The sequence below is a fragment of the Akebia trifoliata genome, chromosome 9, assembly GCF_017979445.1.
Source record: "Akebia trifoliata isolate Shusen 1 chromosome 9, ASM1797944v1, whole genome shotgun sequence".
NCBI lineage: Eukaryota > Viridiplantae > Streptophyta > Magnoliopsida > Ranunculales > Lardizabalaceae > Akebia > Akebia trifoliata.
In genome coordinates, this window is record NC_141383.1 from 2,769,815 (window position 1) to 2,792,236 (window position 22,422).

At 33.3% G+C, this 22,422-nt stretch overlaps 3 protein-coding genes, 1 long non-coding RNA gene and 1 pseudogene across 13 annotated transcripts in view; 2 read left to right on the forward strand and 3 right to left on the reverse strand.

Annotated features, from left to right (window-relative positions):
* Window positions 1–8,551, reverse strand: part of LOC147394070 (major latex protein 146-like) — an 85,176-nt gene extending 76,625 nt beyond the window's left edge. Inside the window, exons 1-2 of one of the 3 annotated variants that reach the window (XM_086453475.1) lie at window positions 8,328–8,541; window positions 6,647–7,187 (exon numbers count right to left, since the gene is read on the reverse strand). In XM_086453475.1, coding sequence (XP_086309601.1) covers window positions 6,919–7,187; window positions 8,328–8,508 — 450 coding nt within the window. In that variant the 5' untranslated portion in view covers window positions 8,509–8,541 and the 3' untranslated portion in view covers window positions 6,647–6,918. Of the gene's footprint in view, window positions 1–6,646; window positions 7,188–8,327 lie in introns of those variants that run through there. The other 2 variants (XM_086453473.1, XM_086453474.1) reach the window with 2 other exon arrangements.
* Window positions 803–6,502, forward strand: LOC147394072 (protein translation factor SUI1 homolog; annotated as a pseudogene). Its single transcript, XR_015181361.1, has 5 exons — window positions 803–839; window positions 1,012–1,177; window positions 5,724–5,772; window positions 5,883–5,936; window positions 6,046–6,502. The product of XR_015181361.1 is annotated as a protein translation factor SUI1 homolog (transcript).
* LOC147394073 (mannan endo-1,4-beta-mannosidase 2-like) lies at window positions 1,737–5,768 on the reverse strand. Of its 7 annotated transcripts, none has more exons than XR_015181355.1 (7): window positions 5,618–5,768; window positions 4,984–5,097; window positions 4,005–4,076; window positions 3,562–3,766; window positions 2,768–2,825; window positions 2,533–2,632; window positions 1,737–1,871 (listed from the first exon to the last, which is right to left on the reverse strand). XR_015181355.1 is itself a non-coding variant. In XM_086453477.1 (5 exons), exons 2-5 carry the CDS (start codon window positions 4,013–4,015, stop codon window positions 2,583–2,585), a joined length of 324 nt encoding a protein of 107 aa, XP_086309603.1. In that variant the 5' UTR covers window positions 4,016–4,076; window positions 4,984–5,697; the 3' UTR covers window positions 2,158–2,582. The 7 variants fall into 7 exon arrangements, 1 of the variants encoding a protein (XP_086309603.1); XR_015181356.1 differs by having other exon boundaries at window positions 5,181–5,697; XM_086453477.1 differs by lacking the exon at window positions 1,737–1,871 and having other exon boundaries at window positions 2,158–2,632; window positions 4,984–5,697.
* Window positions 8,552–15,103: 6,552 nt separating the features above from the next.
* LOC147394074 (uncharacterized) lies at window positions 15,104–16,041 on the forward strand. The gene is made up of 3 exons (XR_015181362.1): window positions 15,104–15,226; window positions 15,337–15,390; window positions 15,502–16,041. It is a non-coding gene; the product is annotated as an uncharacterized LOC147394074 (long non-coding RNA).
* Window positions 16,042–16,105: 64 nt separating this feature from the next.
* On the reverse strand, window positions 16,106–17,685 carry LOC147394075 (major latex protein 146-like). The gene is made up of 2 exons (XM_086453476.1): window positions 17,486–17,685; window positions 16,106–16,645 (listed from the first exon to the last, which is right to left on the reverse strand). Exons 1-2 carry the CDS (start codon window positions 17,664–17,666, stop codon window positions 16,377–16,379), a joined length of 450 nt encoding a protein of 149 aa, XP_086309602.1. The 5' UTR covers window positions 17,667–17,685; the 3' UTR covers window positions 16,106–16,376.
* Between the last annotated feature and the right edge of the window lie 4,737 nt (window positions 17,686–22,422).

Below are 22,422 nucleotides of genomic sequence, written 5' to 3' on the forward strand. Positions count from 1 at the left end.
GTTCAATATGAAGTCACATCAACCCCGTGCTAGGGCATATATGTTAGTTTAGTGGCATTTTAGTAATAAGGGAGTATGACCGACTCCACTTTTGATATTTTCTTCTGGAAACCTAGCAAAAGACTTAGCATATTCTTTGTAAGAAGGGTGTCTAGTGCTTCCCAATCTCTGGCCTACACCGACATTTACTAGAGCCCTTGCGCCAAGTGACGTGGGGAAGTCCCGCATGTCATAGGATCATCAGTTGCATTGTAACATATCTTATTTGCTTTTGTAACGTGTTAGTCCGTGTAATCAATATTATATCAACAAAGCTGCCTCCGGGCTTTGTCTCATGTTGGTCTGTTATCTTGTTTGCTTGCTACATTTGTGGTACGATCATTTTTACAGGCTTGCTTCTGATTAGCACCCCTTACGCAGCTCGACCTTGCTTCAAAAGAACACAGCCGTGACAACATGGCACATCTAGCACCCAAGAATTGAACAATTATATTCCTCACTTTGACAAAATGAACATGAAAGCATTGTATCAGAGTTATGTACTTATATATTTGATTAAGTCAAGTCATGTTTGTTGTAGTCTTCATGTTTCTAGAAGCTGATGTTCCCAAACTGTGATGTTTAGCTTCTAGAAAATAAGTTTTCTTTGGGCTACTGTATTTATCATTTTTAGCCAAGGAAACTGATGGGTTTCTTATATCTGTTTCAGGTCTGAGCATTAAACCCAAAAAAATAAAAATAAAAAAGAGGAGAAAAGAAAACTCCAGTTGTTACTTTTCTCAATTTCTTATAACCAAGGTTCATGTCTTAAATCGACATTCAGATTCCCACTGCCTTTGGTGCGTATTTTCTTACTTAAACTAAGACAGGAGCTTGTGTCTCATTTCTAGAGAATATTTTGGGTGTTTGAAGCCCCAACGATAAGTTTTGCTTTCTCCTTTTTGAAAAAGAGAACGAGTTTAAGAATTATACTTTTGGTTGTGATTGTGGCATTCTTGTACGGTGAGGCAGATCCGTTTGTTGAGGCAAATGTTGAGGACTCGGGTGCTGGTTCAAAGGAGTATGTGTACGTGCGAATACAGCAACAAAACAGTAGGAAAAGTTTGACAACAGTGTAGGGCTTGAAGAAGGAATTCACTTACAACTACATTCTTAAGGATCTTAAGGAATCACTACAGTAAAATAGGGCTATAGCGACGGTTGTGACCGTGCTATAGGTACAAAATACCGTCGCTAAAACATCTAACGACAACCAGGGTGGCCAAACGTAGGTACATGAGTTATAGCGACAGCCGCTTTTGGCCGTCGTTATAGAGTATTATTTTTTTTTAAAAAAAATTATTATTTAGCTACGATTTTTGCCGTCCCTATAAAGTATTTGAAAAAAAAAATAAATTTTACACGAACCCCCTCATGTATTGTTGAATATTGGAAATACCCCCATGTTTTAAAATTAATGACTTTGACCCCTATTACCAATATGAAAAGACCCAAATGCCCCTCTTATCTTCAACTTTCAAAAATCTATTTGCCAATCCAAATTCTAATCTACAATTTGAAACTCCTGCAATAAACATTCCAGATGCCACACTATAAGAAAACATAATTGACACAACAATAGTTGGGCCAAGATTGTTTTGCCAGTATATTATGACACCACTTGCATACAAGACAACCTCCATTCTTCATTATCAAATTTGTAAGTTCATCTATTTTGTCTTGTAGAATATAAATAAGAAACTATCAGTAGCGTGCCTCCCTCAAATCTACAATACTTCGCCTTACTTGTCGTGATAACAACACTATTTTGTGGCGATGTTTCCCAAATACATATATACTTGTCTGATTCCATTGTGGATTAATTCCAGTAACTGCAACCACGAAAAATCAAAAAAATAGAAGATCATAAATAGAATTTAAAAAAATCAAAACTTTAAAAGCACAATTGAAGATGAATCTATTGTGCATGAATCGGATCAAGAATTATCTTACAGATCTGAATAGATCCAATTTCTAAGTTAGCTTTATTGCAACAAAATCATTGCAAATATCTTATAGATGAAAATTGATAATCTAGGACTAGTTTAGAAACAAATTACAGTCTAGAATCATACTAATGAAGATGAAATTGAACTATAAAAAGCAAAAGAAATAAATTTACCTCTATAGGTAGATTGGCAGGGAATAGATTAATGGTACCAGGATTATAAATTTCAAAAGAAATAATAAGTTGAAGATCGATTCATATACTAATTTCTCTTATGGGACTTGTCCAACATGGACAACACAAGTTGGATTAGTAATTGAGGAGAGTTTGATAGGATTCAATAGTATTTGGGAGTGAGATTCATGTATTTCGATGAAACTTAGAGGGCTGTGGTTTTGAATTTCTCATGTGGTAATCCATTTGAGCAAAACAACCTCCTTAGTAAGGCTCACAATCTTACTATGTTAGTAAGAAAAGGGTTTTACAAAAACAAAAAAAAAACTACAACTGACAATAAACAGAATAAAGGGATTGATTCATGATACCTCATCAGTTACTTCAATGCACCATTTTTCTAAATAGGATAAGCCTGCTTTTACATACTCCACATCACTGGGTGAGCAGCACAAACGCCGCAAAAGAAGGCTGAGGAAAATGAAAAGAATGTAAATAAGGACACGGTGACAAGAGCAACATAGTTATACTCATTTTTGTTTGGCTAAAATACTACATAACAGATTTAATGGGATCAACAAGAAAATACGAGTTGAACCAATTTACCTATTGAATAGCTGAACATTGATGAACAAGAATACCTGATTGAACATTGAGTGTGCAGCTGCAATTCCAAACTCATGCACCCATTGCAAAGTGAAAATTAGTAGAAATAAATCTTTATATTGAAGATTATACAAGAGTGAAAAGAAAATCCAAACCAATATGGATTGAAATCTCCTAATTTCAGCTTGCCAGCTTAAAGTGTACACATCATCCATCATTAGTTAATTGAAAATACAATTAAGAGAGTGTAGTAGATAAGCTAAGATAGGAAAAAATACACAACTCAAAACATGACCATGTCTTCTAAAGTTTACATTACCTGGACACTTCAAATGGGAGCCATATCCATGTCCAGCATTTTTAACTTAATCTTGATTTTCTTAAGGGCGTGTTTGATTGCATGGCCAACTCTAAGGAAAATAGTACACCGTGGAAAACTTAAATTTAACGTTGTTTGAGATTTTAAAGCCTAGCCCTGCCTAATGCAGGAACCCTTAGCTATCTCTTGAGATTTTAAAGCCTAAAGGCTTGCAAAGAAGAAGCATAACAAATTGCCAGCACTGGAAGTATTTTTTTCACCCAAAAATGGCACAACTAACAAGGTCAACTCTACCAACACTGGAAGTATTTACACAATCATACAGATGGAAAAAAAAAGAATGCTACCCAAATAAGTGCATGACAGTTACTATACAATGGCACACTCAACAATTTAATTTGTAGTTACTGTATATATTTTTTGATAAATAACAAACAACAATATCTCCATTTATAGAAGAACTTATTTCAGTTACCTTGATCAGTTGTGTCCCATTCACATGATAGAATGCCTTCCCATCCACCATGAATTGTGTCCCATTCCTTCCCACAAAACCCATCTCAGGTTCTTTAAAATAATCAAATCTCAAGTCCCCAAAAGACATGTAAATGAAGGCAACACAAGATCTAAAACCAAGAATTGGGTACAACAGCCCAAGTCCTGCCAACATTTTTCTCTCTCTGATGTAGAACCTCACCAAAATAGAAGAAAACAACAAAAGGGTCAAAACTAACAGAGATATTGGTATCTATTCTAAGCTCTAAACCATGAAAGTCTAAAAGCTTGGATACCTAGATCAAGATTTGGTGTCTTAGATCTCTTAACAAATTATGTGACTGAAAAAAAAATTAAAATACTAAATCCAAAACATGTTCAACAACAATGTTTGGTAGTACTCTATATAAGCATTCAACTCACAGGCTAGTCATGTTTAACAAGTTACTTAGTGGTGGAAAGACATTTCTTGTGCCATTTATGTCACTAATCCTCCTACATAAAGAAATTCAACCAAGCATTAACTACTACAATAAATTGCTTAGTCAAAGATTACTTAAAAACATTAACAAAACAATTAAGAGAACATGATATAGGGAAGGATTACTCGCAGCCTATATAATTTGGTCAAAAAAGAAATGGAGATGGGATGTGGAAAATCTACTAATATTTCACTTAATTGTGATAATTTAGTTTACAGATGCTATAAGTTTTAGTACCTCTAGCTTACCTCCCAAAGCCCAAGGATTATCCATTTCAACCATGGAATTGAATTTTTAAATATTTCTATAAAACATATAAGAAAAATATTTTTCATTTCTATGGAGACCAAAAAGAAACAATACTAACATTTTTCATTTACATAATTTTTATAAAGTTTTCTTTTTTGGGAAACTAGGTATTTGGGCCTTTTGAAATTGGATAAATCAAATATCTATAGAACAAGTCTTACTTTTAAAACTTTTTTGGGGGAAAAAATCAGTCTCTCTCTCTCTCTCTAATTATTTTGAGGATAAAAAAAAAAATTTCTTTCTTCTCTTTCACTGGAGAGATCAACAATAGAGGAAGGTTTTTTCAAGGTTAAATCCTAATGGAAGCATTATAACTCGATTAGGGTGTAAGATATGCTATATGGAATCTTAATTGACTATAAATTTACATTGATTTACTGTTGTAAGATAATCTCCAATCCATAACATATCTAGGGCTCAAGTTTAATTATCCATCAAAAATAAATTGAGAAACAGAAATGAACGGCTTGAATTGGAAAAAATTACAGATTCTAGGGTTTCAAATCAAACAAAAATCACAAATTAAATTACTTGTATCAATAAAAAACTAAAGAACTAGGGTTTATCATGATGGAATTGATGAAAACTAATGTTTCTTCTTAAGGACTTACCAATTTGAAATTCTTTATAGATCTTCTATCATTATCTTCCTTTGACTTCAATCGTTCTCAAAATCAACCAAAGAGAATGAGATCCCTCTACCGCCCCTTTTTCTTCTTCTTCTTCTGGTGAAACAAAGATCAAAAGTCAGCTTTAAAATCGAATATGAGAAACGAGTAGGATTTTGTGAGAATAGGAGAAGCATAACTTTGAAATCGACTATGGTGAGTAACCGAGGATGGGAGACGTTGTTTTAAAATCGAAGATTTGGAGAAATCGATGGTCAGAGATTGATTTACAGTCGAATATTTAGGGAAATCGGAGATGAGAGATCAATTTACAATCGAAGATTAAGAGAAATAGAACACAAGAGATCGATTTCCAATTGAAGATTTAAACAAATCGAAGGGGAGAGATCAATTTACAATAAAAAAATTTAGAGAAATCGAAGGTTTCTTCTCGATTGTTCTGTCTTCGTTTGACCACAAGACCAAGTTTTGAATCCGAAACTTGCGTAAAAAATAAAGGAGAACGAGTTTTGATTCTATTAAAACTACTATTAGATAAGGAGACGATTTAACAGATTAAGTAACCACGATGAAAGAGTAAGAGCCGAGAGAGAGAGGAAGAGCCCTTCTTCCTTACTTCCATATATTGACGGTCACATTTTTTTGTTGCTACAGATGGATATAATGAGGGTTTAAATGTGGCCGTCGCTGCAAATTGTTGCTATAGAAGCAATTTCCTGTAGTGAATTCTGCTGCTATGGTACTATTGTCCAGGACCCGGAGCTAGGCCAGGTGTGTTTGACATCAAATACCTCTCTATATCTATGTTATCTTTCGTTTTCCTCCTCCACGTGTATCTAGTGTTTCATGATTTAATGTTTTGTATCAATATTTGATTCCAGGCTGTTCGACTCTAAGGCGATCAGAGGAAGAATGTTTCAACCTTCCTGGTGCAGGTAAGTATTGCTCCCTACAAACCAATTACGATACAGGGACAAGTTTGATTACGCACCCATTTACCATATATTTTGAGGAGTGTTGATTTTTTTTCTTTGGTACAAATAGGCTGGCATTGTGAAGAAAGAACACATCAAGATTCATGGTTTTTGAGCAACAGTTCTCGATTCTTGGTTTGAACTGGATCAAGTTGCACCCATAATGATACATAGAGCTTTTGGCCTGTTAGTACTTTAAAGTTATTACCACATCTAGGGTTTAACATTAAAAGAGGAGGCCCTTGTAATGGACTATTTAATGGCCCAAGAAGAGTGAGCACCTCGCCCGTGAACTCTGAAAGAAGGGTATCAAAATGGAAGTCACTGCAAAGTAGATCAGCACAAAGGTCGAACAGAAAGGGACACCACTTGAAAAAAGGGGTAAATTCGATGGACTTTCACCGTCAAATTTATCCATTTTTCCATGCAGTATTTAAAAGGGTTGCGTCGAATTTACCTCTTTTTCACATAGGGAGTGGTCTCAAACTTTTCTAATTGAACTCGAATGAATTACGAATTTCATCTATAAGAACATCCAATTTCTTTGGAATCCCTAAAAATATACCCCCATCTCAGTTGTATGTTTAATGCCTGTTCATACTAGGAGTTTCCTACTAACTACATATTTTCATTTTTATTTGTTATTATTTTTTAAAGCAAACAAGGAAATATTATAAAATAAAATAATTTACATTGCAAAGGAGGCATACCACCCTTGGAATACATAACTTGAATCCCAGAGATCCCTATCATATCACAAACACAAGCTTCATTTATAGAAAGGCATCACCACCATAGCGAAGAACACACTACAACCACTCCATTTAAGAGTATGAAAGCTCCTACATATAAGCTTCCACAAACATAGATTAATTATATATGAAAGCTCCACATCTTTTATTGCAAAACCAACATCGTCATTGTCATTGGTTGTGACTTATTTTTATTCCTTGACAACATGAGCGCCGATGCCCTTGCAGATCTTAGCAAACAAATCCATATAGTGATGTGGAGTTGGGACCTCATCATGTACGTTATCAAATTCCACAGCCCACCCGACAACGCACCCGTCACCCTTTGGAGTCACATGAATTTCAACATTGAAACAGTCATAATGTTTCTTGAGATCTCCTTCCATGACACTTAAAACAATTGACCTTTTTTCATCATCAATGGATGTGGTCTTCTCCTTGACAAACATGAGTTCATCTCCTGTGATCAAATAACCAAAGCCAAGCCATAGAAGTTTAAAATCTTATAAAAATCATGAAAGAACTTGGCACGTCAACTTTTAATTATAAGACACCAATCCTTCAAAATTAAATGGTTGTTTCCATATAATTTGGTGTGTTATAAGCAAAAAATTGGCATGCCAATAGAATCTCGCTATAAGTATTATGGGGAGATGATGCTACAGATCCAAGTGAATTTATGAGACAGCTTATTACATTACTTATCTAGCATTGGGACCATTCTAGATAAGTACTCATTAAAGTGAGCTACTAGTTGTCAAAAATATATTATAATTGACCAAAACAATATGAAAAAAATAATCAATTATGACTGCAAAAATCATGAAGACTTGTAGGGAGAAAAAAGTGACTTAAAAGTTTCGTTTGGGCAGATTTTTTGTGAGGGTGATCTCTAACCCCATCAAAAGTGATTTACAAATTAACAGTAAAAAAATGATAATTCACAGTTTTAAACCACATTTCATGTGGTTAAGTTTCAAATTTGGCTGATTTTTTGTGAGGATGATCTCTTCACCATAGAGAACATCCGTACAAAACATTAGTCCAGTCTGAAACTTTTAAGTCATATAGGACAAACACTGTCTTCCTAACGATGTCTGTCGAACGCTCCCCGTATATATATATATATATATATATATATATATATATATATATATACATATTAAGAATCTTATTACATAAGGAAACTTTCCCTTTATGTGAGACGTAAGATTAAGAAATATTCTGCTAATAAGAATGTTGTCAATGAAAAATCATTAAACTATTAATTTGAGTTCTGAGGTATTTTTAATTGGTACTTATGAGTAAATTTTAGTTCTGATCCTGAAAGGTATCGATCAATTCTCAAAATTTATCCCCAACTTAGTTTTTATTGATAAACTTGTTTTTTAATGAGTAGAGTAAATCGTACTCCCGAGATTTGAACTTTGATGATGTCTAGTATCATTACCAAAGGCTTTACCAACTAAGCTAGCTAGCACTTGGCCACAACTTTACCTTTACGTACTCAAATAAATTAAATAAAAAAAAGGAAGAAAAATAAATTGTTTTTGTATTTGAACATTTAAATCGGGTAGACCTTGATTTAGTATCATCTTACCTAAGACATATTTCCACAGCCTGACAGTGCCCAAACTCTTTCCATCTCCTTCAATTACTTCAACACTCTTGTAAATCTCAGGATGGATCTTTGTGAGGTCCATGAGATTGTGCTTAATCAACCGATAGTACTTGTCTGCAGGGCACTTGACATCTAATTTAATCTCAAACTTGTGAGCCATTATCTTCGGATATCTCTCAAATTGCTCCTAAGGCACATATATATATGGTAGAGCTTTAGTTAAATTTATGAGTGAAGGAGATAAGGTTGAAAATAAAAAATGAATATAATTATAATGGACCCCAAATATATAAATGAATCATAAATGTTTGTTGGAAAATCTATTTCTTTGTGATGATCTGCTCAACTATCCATTTCACCTGATCAATATAATACATCTTATAATATATATTTCAAATAAATTAAAATATTTCACGTGTTCAATTTATAATATATCTTACAGCTTTCAAGAAACCTATGACGTTTATCATTGAGACCAAGAGGGATCAGATGTCCTTGTCAAACAGACAACTAATGCAAATAGACGAAGAAAAAAGATTTGGAAGATCTTTCAAAAATATTTAATTCATAATTTATAGAATTATTCAAAGATTTTTTTTCTTCATATACTTTCTTCTTTGATTAATGGGTTCTTACTTGTGATTTTCTCGGGGATCTAACCCTATTGTAAGTGAACCAGGTATATCTTGTATTGTGATTGTGTTCTTTTCTCTATTTTCTTTATTGTTATTTATATTTTCTTTGCAAAATATTATTGGAATTTGGTTGTTGAAATTGATTGACTTGTTATTAGAAAGGATTAATTTCAATAATCGGATTTCCGTGTGTGACTTAGGATTTAGCCACAACAATATATCTCTAATTTTCACTAAATCTAGTTCTAGAGGGATCATTATTCTAATTGTGTATTTTTATTTTATTTTCCCTCACTAAGAAACTAAAACTGGAAAAAGGATGAAACATTGCAAGAGTGATCTGTAATTATGAAATATATAGAAGTAATAATACAAGAACAGTACTTTTAACAATCTGTTTTTGAGTGGTATAAGATGGATTTGTCCCCACGAGCCCACCGTTATGTTGCAATACGTCGACTGTCAACCATAAGCTCTAGATCCAACTCCAATAGGAGTCATAGAAAAAAAAATTATGTGAATTTAAATTCACTGTGAAATGAGCAGGATGAAAATATTTTATGTGTATACATTTTGAATCTATTGACAAACACTAAATTAGAGGGTGGGTGACAGTAATAACACTCAGGGGTTTTTAATTTGGTGTATTGGTTGGGTTCGTATATTTAATTAGAACTACCACCATGGCTCATTTCAAATTTCACGAGGAACGATATGGGAAGAAGACTACCTAGAGACCTAAAAAGACAGGTACAAGAGTAATTGTTGCCCCAAAGTTTAGTGAAATCTTCCACAAAGAAGGTCTGCAAGTGATGTCAACTTTGGTGCGTGGGGGTGTTTTACACCTATGTGCATTTGGGGAAAAGAAATGAATGTAGTGAGTGAGCAACCGCAACTAGTAAAAATAAAAATATCATTAAATATTAAATAGTAATTAATCATTGGGGGCCAAAAGGAAACATACATCGTTCTCAAGGTGATAACTAATGCATATCGATGAAGATGTGAGACTTGGAAGATCTTTCACACTATATTTAATAAGATCTAATATCTTCATCAAAGTGTGCCCAAGATTATTAATTAACACAAATGTTCTTTTGGAAAAAAAAAAAAAAACATGGAAAAGGAGTGTCAACTATGGGCATGTTGCATAATTCACCCTAATGTAGAAAGTTTTATTTTATTTTCTAAATTAGCACCTCGGCATTGTGCTTCCTCAATCACAAAATTAGTAGTTGAAAACTCAATATAAAATCAAAGTCCATGAAAATTTGACTTACAAGATTAGGGTGTTGTTTTAAATATTAGGAACAAAAGACTTCCTATAATTCATATGTAGTTTATAGAACTATTGAAAGACGTTAAACCTGATTAATCGGTACCAATAGAATATAATAAAATATATGTGATGAATCCTCTTATATGCTTGATTATGTCTCAATCAGTTTTAATTAATTGGGAATGTGAAACACCTTGTTAGCACAGTAAAATTTAAAATTTAAAATCTTACAATGTAAGGACAGGGTTTTTTATATGTGCTATTGGAAATGGCATCTTGTCTTAGGCTTATATGACGTGGACATGTGATCCGACATTGTGGAAGGTTGACGCAGGAACTATGGATCCAAAAGAAGTGTAACAGAGTGAAATCCGCCATAGAGAAGTGGGCTGTCGCGGACAATCGATTGTTGTGTGTAGCAGTATTACAGCTGTTTTTGAAAATAAAATAATGAATGTCATGTGAGGAGACCCTTGACATGACAATTGATTTATTATTAGATACTACAAAAAATTTATCATTGAGATCAAAAGGAAGATACGTCATTCTCAAGTTGAATTAATGTACAAATTACCCATTACTCAAAAACAGCACCGAAACCGAATCGAAAAATCGGAACCAAACCCAAATGGACTGAACCAAAATGTTTTGGTTTTCAACCTTGGAAAACGGACTGAATCCAAACCGAAAGAAGAACCAAACCCATTAAAACCCAAAATTTTAAAATATATATATATATATGAAATATATAGGATTTGTACAATAGACAACAAAGTCACTATTTTATGTAATGAATAGTAACCATACAAAAAGTTCTAGCTTCATATTTTATATTTCATGCAATGGACAACAAATAATTATTTTATAATAATATATAATTACTAATAAAAAATGTGTTTCTATCTTTATGTTTTACATGTTATACAATACAATAACCATTTTTGTTTCTATATTTATATCTATATATGTATAGGCATTCAGAGGCCTTAAACAAAGTCAAACATTTTTTCAAGATATGGGTTAGAAGTTTCGAAATGGGCTGATCATTTGTGAAGATGATCTCTATCATGAGGAGATCATCCTCACCAAATATCAACCCATTCCAAAATTTCAAACCCCATGAAAAGTGATTTATAAAAATTGAACGGTTCATGATTCTTTAACTTCTAAACAAGGGTAAGAAGTTTCAGAATGAGCTGGATTTTGGCGAGGATGATCTCTTCACCATAGAAATCATCCTCACAAAAAATCAACCTATTTCAAAACTTTTAACCCCTATTTCGAAAAATGTATGGCACAATATTTAACTCTTTTTAGGGCCTCCAAACGCTTCTCTCTCTCTCTCTCTCTCTCTCTCTCTCTCTCTCTCTCTCTCTCTCTCTCTCTATATATATATATATATATATATATATATATATATATATATATATAGCGTTCAATGGCAAACTTTGTGGCAAAACATTTTTCAAAACATGAGTTAGAAGTTTTGAAATGGGCTGATTTTTGGTGAGGATGATCAATGGCAAACTTTGTGGCAAAACATTTTTCAAAACATGAGTTAGAAGTTTTGGAATGGGCTGATTTTTGGGAGGATGATCTCTACGGTGAGGAGATCATCCTCACCAAAAATCAGCCCATTCCAAAACTTCTAACCCATGTTTACAAGTTGAAAAATCGTGGACCGTCCATTTTTTGTAAACTGTTTTTTATGGGGTTAAAAGTTTTGAAATGGGCTGATTTTTGGTGATGATGATCTCCTCACCAAAAATCAGCCCATTCCAAAACTTTTAACTCAAGTTTTGAAAAATGTTTTGCCAAAAAGTTTGCTAAAAAGTTTGCCATTAAACGTGACCCTATATATATATATAAAATCAAAAGTAACTATTTTATTGTAATAAATAGTTACTAAATATATATATACACACAATAGGTATCCATATGTCTTTTGGAATAAAATATTACAGGGTGCCAACTTCCATTCTCAATCGAAGGAATATATACAAAGGTATCTATGTGTCTTTCAATATGATACATAGTTTAAAGGGTCCCGTTCGGCACCTTAAGTTTTACCACACACTTTAACAAACGCGTCTTGTCTTACATGGGTTAGAAGTTTCGGAATGAGTTGATTTTTGGTGAGGATTATCTCTATGGTGAGGAGATCATCCTTACAAAAAATCAGCTCATTCCAAAACTTCTAACCCAATCAAAATTGATTTACAAAAAATAGATGGTCCACGATTTTTCAACGTGTAAACATGGGGCTAAACATTTTGGAATGGGCTGATTTTTGGGGAGGATGATCTTCTAATCATAGAGATCATCCTCACCAAAAATCAGCTCATTCCAAAACTTCTAACCCATGTAGGACAAAAAACGTTTGTTAAAGTGTGTGGTAAAACTTAGGGTGCTGAACATTTCCCTAGTTTAAATAAACAGAGATATCTTAAAGAATAACTCTATCAACAGATGGAATAAATTTTACTAATGCAAGGCATGACAACTCCAAAACAAGGATCACACATTACAATGGGAAACCTGCATTGCAAAGTAATGTAAAAAAAAGGATTAGACTCTACCATGTGTAGCAGTGGCAATGGGTAGTAGAATATCAGTAGATGGATTTGTGCCCACGAGCCCACACTTATGTTGCAAGACGTCGACTGTCAACCATAAGCTCTAGGTCTAACCCCAATAGAAATCATAGAAAAAAATTATGTGAATTTAAATTCACCATGAAATGAGTATGATGACAAATATTTTATGTGCATACATTTTGAGTCTATCGACAAACACTAAATTACAGGGTGGGTGACATTAATTACACTTAGGGGTTTTTAATTTGGTGTATTGGTTGGGTTCATGTACCATGACTCATTTCAAACTTCATGGAACGATATGGGAAGAAGACTACCTAGAGACCTAAAAAGAAGGGTACAAGAGTAATTGTTGCCCCCAAAGTGTAGTGAAATCTACCACAAAGAAGGTCTGCATGCGATGTCAACTTGGGTGCATGGTGGAGCTTTACACCTACGTGCATTTGGGGAAAAAAATAAATGTAATGGGTGAGCAACCCCAACTATTAAAAAATATATATATATCATTAAATATTAAATAGTAATTAATCATTGGGGTCAAAAGGAAACATACGGGTTGTCAAGGTGATAACTAATGCATATTGATGAAGATGTGAGATTTGGAAGATCTTTCACACTATATTTAATAAGATCCAATATCTTCATCAAAGTGTGCCCAAGATGATTAATTAACACAAATGTTCTTTTGGAAAAAAAAAAACATGGAATAGGAGTGTCAACTATGAACATGTTGCATAATTTACCCTAATGTAGAAAGTTTTGTTTTATTTTCTAAATTAGCACCTCAGCATTGTGCTTCCTCGATCACAAAATTAGTAGTTGAGAACTCAATATAAAATCAAAGTCCATGAAAAATTGACTTACAAGATTAGAGTGTTGTTTTTAATATTAGGAACAAAAGACTTCCTATAATTCATATGTAATTTATAGAACTATTGAAAGAGGTTAAACCTGATTAATCGGTACCAATAGAATATAATAAAACACGTGTGCTGAATCATCTTATATGCTTGATTATGTCTCAATCAGTTTTAATTATTGGGAATGTGAAACCCTTGCTAGCACAGTAAAATTGAAAATTCAAAATCTTACCATGTTAGTAATGACGGGGTTTCTTAGAGAAACACGTGCTATCAAAAAAAAAAAAAATGTGTTGACACATTTACCAAAGCATATCACATACTAGTCAAGGTGATCAAGAATGCATCATTGCTAGCTATGCATCTAATAATGCATCCTTGAGGGGGCATTTGTAGGCACCAAATTTTTTAGGAGGCCTTTACAAATTTTATAAATAAAAATCCCTAATTTTATTAATGGGCCTCAAATCCAAATTGAAGTCCATTAAATGGGAACGTGCCTCTTACAAGCCTAGGTTTTGGGTTTTCGCAGATAAAGCCCATGATCTAAATAAAACCAAGTGATCTATATTAAATATTGGACTTTACACCCAAACAAATAAGTTTGGCCCAATAATGATCCATAGAATCCTTAAAATGGGATTTGGACAAATTTAGCATTTTAAACAAATCAATTAAACCTCTTTAAGTTGGGGTATAATTGAAAAGCTAGATTACCTTTAAGTCTATAAATACAAGAGCCTCTTTCATTTAGGGGGGGCTGGATCACTTTCTCTCAGAAGACAGAAGCTCTCCCTCTAGAGAAGAAGAAGTTCTCAAGCCCTCCTCCAGAGACAAAGCAAGGTTCTTAAGAGATCCGGACTCCGACTAAAGAGAAGATCAAGCACAAAGCCCTTCTCTGGAAGCCAAGAAAACCTTCTTAGCCGATAAAGCGCGAAGCCCGGAGAGAAGAAAATCTACAGAAGCCTCTATAGAAGATCAAGAACAAAGCAAAGACAACGTCAAAGCATCCTTCTCAATCGATAAAGCGCGAAGCCCGGAGAGAAGAAAAGCTATATATGTCATCATCACTATTATTTTTGTATTTGACTGTTAATCAGAGGAAACACTGAGATCTGTATCCACTTTTCATCAAAAATCAATAAAATCATTTGCGATTATTTTTTACGGATCTCAAGGTAGATCCGTAGAAATTTATTGTCAACAATAAGTTTTGCTTTCTCTTTTTTGAAAAAGAGAACAAGTTTAAGAATTATACTTTTGGTTGTGAATGTGGCGTTCTTATATGGTGAGGCAGATCCGTTTGTTGAGACAAATGTTGAGGACTGGGGTGCTGGTTCAAAGGAGTATGTGTACGTTCGAATACAGCAGCAAAACAGTAGGAAAAGTTTGACAACAGTGTAGGGCTTGAAGAAGGAATTCACCTACAACTAGATCCTTAAGGATCTTAAGAAGGAATTCTGCTGCTAGTTATGTTACTATTGTCCAGGACCCGGAGCTAGGCTAGGTGTGTTTGACGTCAAATACCTTTCTATATCTATGTTATCTTACGTTTTCCTCCTCCACGTGTATCTAGTGTATCATGATTTAATGTTTTGTATCAATATTTGATTCCAGGTTATTCAACTCCAAGGCGATTAGAGGAAGAATGTCTCAACCTTCCTTGTGCAGGTAAGTATTGCTCCCTACAAACCAATTACGATACGGGGACAAGTTTGATTACACACCCATTTACCATATATTTTGAGGAGTGTTGATTTTTTTTTTCTTTGGTACAAACAGGCTGGCATTGTGAAGAAAGAACACTTCAAGATTCATGATTTTTGAGCAACAGTTCTCGATTCTTGGTTTGAACTGGATCAAGTTGCACCCCTAATGATACATAGAGCTTTTGGCCTGTTAGTACTTCAAAGTTATACCACATCTAGGGTTTAACATTAAAAGAGGAGGCCCTTGTAATGGACTATTTAACGGCCCAAGAAGAGTGAGCACCTCGCCCGTGAACTCTGAAAGAAGGGTATCAAAATGGAAGTCACTGCAAAGTGGATCAGCACAAAGGTCGAACAGAGAGGGACACTACTTGAAAAAAGGGGTAAATTCAATGGACATTCACCGTCAAATTTATCCATTTTTCCATGTAGTGTTTAAAAGGGTTACGTCGAATTTACCTCTTTTTCACATAGGGAGTGGTCTCAAACTTTTCTAATTGAACTCAAATGAATTACGAATTTCATCTATAAGAACATCCAATTTCTTTGGAATCCCTAAAAATATACCCCCATCTCAGTTGTATGTTTGATGCCTCTTCATACTAGGAGTTTCCTACTAACTACATATTTTCATTTTTATTTATTTATTATTATTTTTTAAAGCAAACAAGGAAATATTTTAAATAAAATAATTTACATTGCAAAGGGGGCATACCACCCTTGGAATACATAACTTGAATCCCAGAGATCCCTATCATATCACAAACACAAGCTTCATTTATAGAAGGGCATCACCACCATAGAGAAGAACACACTACAACCACGCCATTTAGGAGTATGAAAGCTCCTACATATAAGCTTCTACAAACATAGATTAATTACATATGAAAGCTCCACATCTTTTATTGCAAAACCAACATCGTCGTTGTCATTGGTTGCGACTTATTTTTATTCCTTGACAACATGAGCGCCAATGCCCTTGCAAATCTTAGCGAACAAATCCATATAGTGATGTGGAGTGGGGACCTCGTCATGTACATTATCAAATTCCACAGCCCATCCGACAACGCACCCGTCACCCTTTGGAGTCACATGAATTTCGATATTGAAACAGTCATAATGATTCTTGAGATCTCCTTCTATGACACTTAAAACAATTGACCTTTTTTCGTCATCAATGGATGTGGTCTTCTCCTTGACAAACATGAGTTCATCTCCTGTGATCAAATAATCAAAGCCAAGCCATAGAAGTTTAAAATCTAATAAAAATCATGAAAGAACTTAGCACGTCAACTTTTAATTATAAGACACCAATCCTCCAAAATTAAATGGTTGTTTCCATATAATTTGGTGTGTTATAAGCAAAAAAATTGGCATGCCAATAGAATCTCGCCATAAATATTATGGGGAGATGATGCTACAGACCCAAGTGAATTTATGAGATAGTTTATTATATTACTTATCTAGCATTGGGATCATTCTAGATAAGTAGTCATTAAAGTGAGTTACTAGTTGTCAAAAATATATTATAATCGACCAAAACAATATGAAAAAAATAATCAATTATGACAGCAAAAATCATGAAGATCTATAGGGAGAAAAAAGTGACTTAAAAGTTTCGCCAATGTTTTGAAAAATGTTTTGCCAAAATGTTTGTTGCTGAACGGGACCCTATATATATATATATTAAGAATCTTATTACAGAAGGAAACTTTCCCTTTATTGGAGACGTAAAATTAAGAAATATTCTACTAATAAGAATATTGTCAATTTATTTATTTTTACTAATGAAAAATCATTAAACTAAGTTTTTACTTGGTTTTTATTGATAAACTTGTTTTTTAATGAGTAGAGTAAAACGTACTCCCGAGATTTGAGCTCTGATGATGTCTAGTATCATCACCAAAGGCTTTACCAACTAAGCTAGTTAGCACTTCGCCACAACTTTACCTTTACATACTCAAATAAATAAAATAAAAATAAAAAAGGAAGAAAAATAAATTATTGGTGTATTTGAACATTTAAATAGGGTAGACCTTGATTTAGTGTCATCTTACCTAAGACATATTTCCACAGCCTGACAGTGCCCAAACTCTTTCCATCTCCTTCAATTACTTCAACACTCTTGTAAATCTCAGGATGGATCTTTGTGAGGTCCATGAGATTGTGCTTAATCAACCGATAGTACTTGTCTGCAGGGCACTTGACATCTAATTTAATCTCAAACTTGTGAGCCATTATCTTCGGATATCTCTCAAATTGCTCCTAAGGTACATATATATATGGTAGAGCTTTAGTTAAATTTATGAGTGAAGGAGATAAGGTTGAAAATAAAAAATGAATATAATTATAATGGACCCCAAATATATAAATGAATCATAAATGTTTGTTGGAAAATTTGTTTCTTTGTGATGATCTGCTCAACTATCCATTTCATCTAATCAATATAATACATCTTATAATATATATTTCAAATAAATTAAAATATTTCACGTGTTCAATTTATAATATATCTTACAGCTTTCAAGAAACCTATGCCGTTTATAATTGAGACCAAGAGGGATCAGATGTCCTTGTCAAACAGACAACTGATGCAAAAAAGACGAAGAAAAAAGATTTGGAAGATCTTTCAAAAATATTTAATTCATAATTTATAGAATTATTCATAGATTTTTTTTCCATATATTTTCTTCTTTGATTAATGGATTTCTACTTATCGGTTTGTTCGTGGATGTAACCCCATTGAAAGTGAACCACGTATATCTTATGTTGTGATTGTGTTCTTTTATCTATTTTCTTTATTGTTACTTGTATTTTCTTTGCAAAATATTCTTAGGATTTGGTTGTTGAAATTGATTGATTTGTTAGAAAGAATTCATTTCAATAATCGGGTTTCCGTGTGTGGCTTAGGATTTAGCTACAACAATATACCTCTAATTTTCACTAAATCTAGTTCTACAGGGATCATTATTCTAATTGTGTATTTTTATTTTATTTTCCCTCACTAAGAAACTAAAACTTGAAAAAGAATGAAACATTACAAGAGTGGTCTGTAATTATAAAATATATAGAAGTAATAATACAAGATCAGTACATTTAACAATCTATTCTTGAGTGGTATAAGATGGATTTGTCCCCACGAGCCCACAGTTATGTTGCAATATGTCGACCATCAACCATAAGCTCTAGCTCTAGGTCCAACTCCAATAGGAGTCATAGAAAAAAAATTTATGTGAATTTAAATTCACTGTGAAATGAGCAGGATGACAAATATTTATGGGCATACATTTTGAATCTATCGACAAACACTAAATTAGAGGGTGGGTGACATTAATAACACTTAGGGGTTTTTAATTTGCTGTATTGGTTGGGTTCATATATTTAATTAGAACTAGCACCATGGCTCACTTCAAATTTCACGAGGAACGATATGGGAAAGAAGACTACCTAGAGATCTAAAAAGAAGGGTACAAGAGTAATTGTTGCCTCAAAGTGTAGTGAAATCTATCACAAAGAAGGTCTGCAAGCAATGTAAACTTAGGTGCGTGGGCGTGTTTTACACCTATGTGCATTTGGGGAAAAGAAATGAATGTAGTTGGTGGGCAACTCCAACTATTAAAAAATATATGTATCATTAAATATTAAATAGTAATTAATCATTGGGTTCAGAAGGAAACATGTGTTTCTCAAGGTGATAACTAATGCATATTGATGAAGATGTGAGATTTGGAAGATCTTTCATACTATATTTAATAAGATCTAATATCTTCATCAAAGTGTGCCTAAGATGATTAATTAACACAAATGTTTTTCTGAAAAAAAATATGGAATAGGAGTGTCAACTATTAGCATGTTGCATAATTCACCCTAAGAGATTAGGGTGTTGTTTTTAATATTAGGAACAAAAGACTTCCTATAATTCTTATGTAATTTATAGAACTATTGAAAGAGGTTAAACCTGATTAATCAGTACCAATAGAATATAATAAAACACGTGTTCTGAATACTCTTATATGCTTGATTATGTCTCAATCAGTTTTAATTATTGGGAATGTGAAACCCCTTGTAAGCACAGTAAAATTCAAAATTCAAAATTCAAAATCTTACTATGTTAGTAAGGACGGAGTTTCTTATATGCGCTATTGGAAATAGCATCATGTCTCGGGCTTATATGAAGTGGACATGTGATCTGACATTGTGGAAGGTTGACCCAGGAACTATGGATCCAAAAGAAGCGTAGCAGAGTGAAATCCGCCATGGAGTAGTGGGCTGTCGCGGACATCGATTGTTGTGTGTATTGCTGTGTTACAGCTGTTTTTGAAAATAAAAAATAAATATTAACGATATGATGGAAAATAAAATAATGAATGTCATGTGGGGAGACCCTTGACATGAAAATTGAATTATTGCTAGATACTAAATAAAAATTTATCATTGAGATCAAAAGGAAGCATACGTCATTCTCAAGCTGATCTAATGTTATTGACTGAATTATTATTAGCTACTAAATAAAAATTTATCATTGAGATCAAAAGGAAGCTTACGTCATTCTCAAGCTGATCTAATGTTATTGACTGAATTATTATTAGCTACTAAATAAAAATTTATCATTGAAATCAAAAGGAAGCTTACGTCATTCTCAAGCTGATATAGCATAATAGGGATGTACAAATTACCCATTGCCCGAAAACAACACCGAAACCGAATCAAAAAATCAAAACCGAACCCAAATGGATTGAACCATTTAGGCCTGTCAATGGATAGCCGAAATCCGAATTCGAATTCGAATTTGAAAAATCGGATATTATCCGAAATTTTCGAATATCGGATTTGAATTCAGATGTATTTTTAAGATTCGAATAGATTTCGGATACGAATTCGGATAACGCTACATCCGATTTGTTAATATCCGATCCGAAATACTTCTCTCGTCTTTTATATATATCTCAACATTAATTGAGACAAGACACTCTGTTTTACTTTATATATATAAAAGACAATCCCTCTCTCTCTCTCTCTTTTATAATAAAGACAAGTCATTTACTCTCTCTCTCTCAAAATAAAGACCAGACATTAATTAAGAAAAGACATGTATGTTTTACTTTTTATATATATATAATGGGAAATGTTCAGCAACAAACATTTTGGCAAAATATTTTTCAAAACATGGGTTGGAGGTTTTGGAATGAGCTGATTTTTGGTGAGGATGATCTCTACGATGAGGAGATCATCATCACCAAAAATCAGCCCATTCCAAAACTTCTAACCCCATCAAAAATGATTTATAAAAAATGGACGGTCCACGATTTTTCAACTTGTAAAGTGGGGCTAAAAGTTTTGGAATTGGCTGATTTTTGGTGAGGATGATCTCCTCACCGTAGAGATCATCCTCATCAAAAATCAGCCGATTCCAAAACCTCTAACTTATGTTTTGAAAAATGTTTTGCCAAAATGTTTGTTGCTGAACGGGACCCATATATAATATATATAAACAATCTCTCTTTTTATAATAAAGACAACTCACTCTCTCTCTCTCTCACTCATAGAGACGAGACAAGACAACTCACTTACACTCTCTCTCTCTTAAATAAAGACAAGATTATCCCCCTCTCTCTCTCTCTCATAAAGACGAGACATCTCTTTTTTTTCTTTTTTCTCTCTCTCAAATAAAGACGAGACATCTCTTCTCTCTCTCTCTCTCTCTCTCAGACGAGACAAGACAAGACATGTGGTGGATAACCTTTCTTCCTCTCTCCCTCTCTCAACTCAAACTGTACAAATACTCTGTAAATAATTTCTATAGCGCGCCTGAGCTTCAATTCAACTAGAATTAGAAATCGTAAGTCTGAGATTTAAGATCAATGGTATATATTAGAGGGAAGAAGGTTTGGGAGCTCGTCGTTTGTGATGGTATACTTTCACTTCAGTATACCAAGCACTTCCCAAACAAGGTCATCAATGGTATAACTTTAAATGATGCATTGATACAATTAGCAATGAATTGGGTGTTTCTTTGCCAGAAAAAATCTTATTTTTCAAGTAATTTTTTACTTTATTTAACTCTTATTTTACTTGTAAATTGACTGTAAAAAATCAAAGATTTTTTTATTATTTAAATTCGAATCGAATATTTTTGAATATCCGATAATTCTTTCGGATGCGAATTCGAATAGTAGTTAGTGATATCCGATCGGATTCAAATTCGAATTCCAATATTACTATTTTTTTCGGATTCGAATTCGGATATAGCACTATCCGATCGGATACCTATCCGTTGACAGCCCTAGTTTTGATTTCCAAACCTTGGAAAACGGACTGAATCCAAACCAAAAGGAGAACCAAACCCATTAAAACCCAAATTTTAAAAAAATATATATGAAATATTTTCTCCCCTCCCTAACTTTTATCTTTATAGTTATATAATTGGCAATAAAATATCTATTTTATATTAGTGTATAGTTACCAATCAAATGAAAGTTTCTTTATGTATAGGATTTGTACAATAGATAACAAAGTCACTATTTTATGTAATAAATAGTAACCAATTAGGAAAAAAAGTTCTATCTTCATATATTATATTTCATACAATAGACAACAAATAATTATTTTATAATAATAAACAATTACTAATAAAAAAATGTATTTCTAACACAATGACCATTTTTATTTCTATATATATATATATATATGGGTAGCCTTCAATGACTAACTTTTTGGCAAAACATTTTTCAAAACATGAGTTAGAAGTTTTGGAATGGGCTGATTTTTGGTGAGGATGATCTCTACGGTGAGGAGATCATCCTCACCAAAAATCATCCCATTCCAAAACTTCTAACCCATGTTTACAAGTTGAAAAATCGTGGACCGTCCATTTTTTGTAAACTGTTTTTGATGGGGTTAGAAGTTTTGCAATGGGCTGATTTTTTATGATGATGATCTCCTCACTATAGAGATCATCCTCACCAAAAATCAGCCTATTCCAAAACTTCTAACT

Excerpts from the sequence above, each read along its gene's own strand:
- LOC147394073 (XM_086453477.1), bottom strand. Across the intron at positions 2,826-3,561 it reads ATGGGACACAACTGATCAAG|CTGCACACTCAATGTTCAAT; the intron begins GTAACTGAAATA and ends TTGGAATTGCAG. Across the intron at positions 2,633-2,767 it reads AATGTTCAGCTATTCAATAG|CCTTCTTTTGCGGCGTTTGT; the intron begins GTAAATTGGTTC and ends CATTTTCCTCAG.
- LOC147394075 (XM_086453476.1), bottom strand. The coding sequence starts at position 17,666 with ATGGCTCACAAGTTTGAGATTAAATTAGATGTCAAGTGCCCTGCAGAC. Across the intron at positions 16,646-17,485 it reads GCTGTGGAAATATGTCTTAG|GAGATGAACTCATGTTTGTC; the intron begins GTAAGATGACAC and ends ATTTGATCACAG.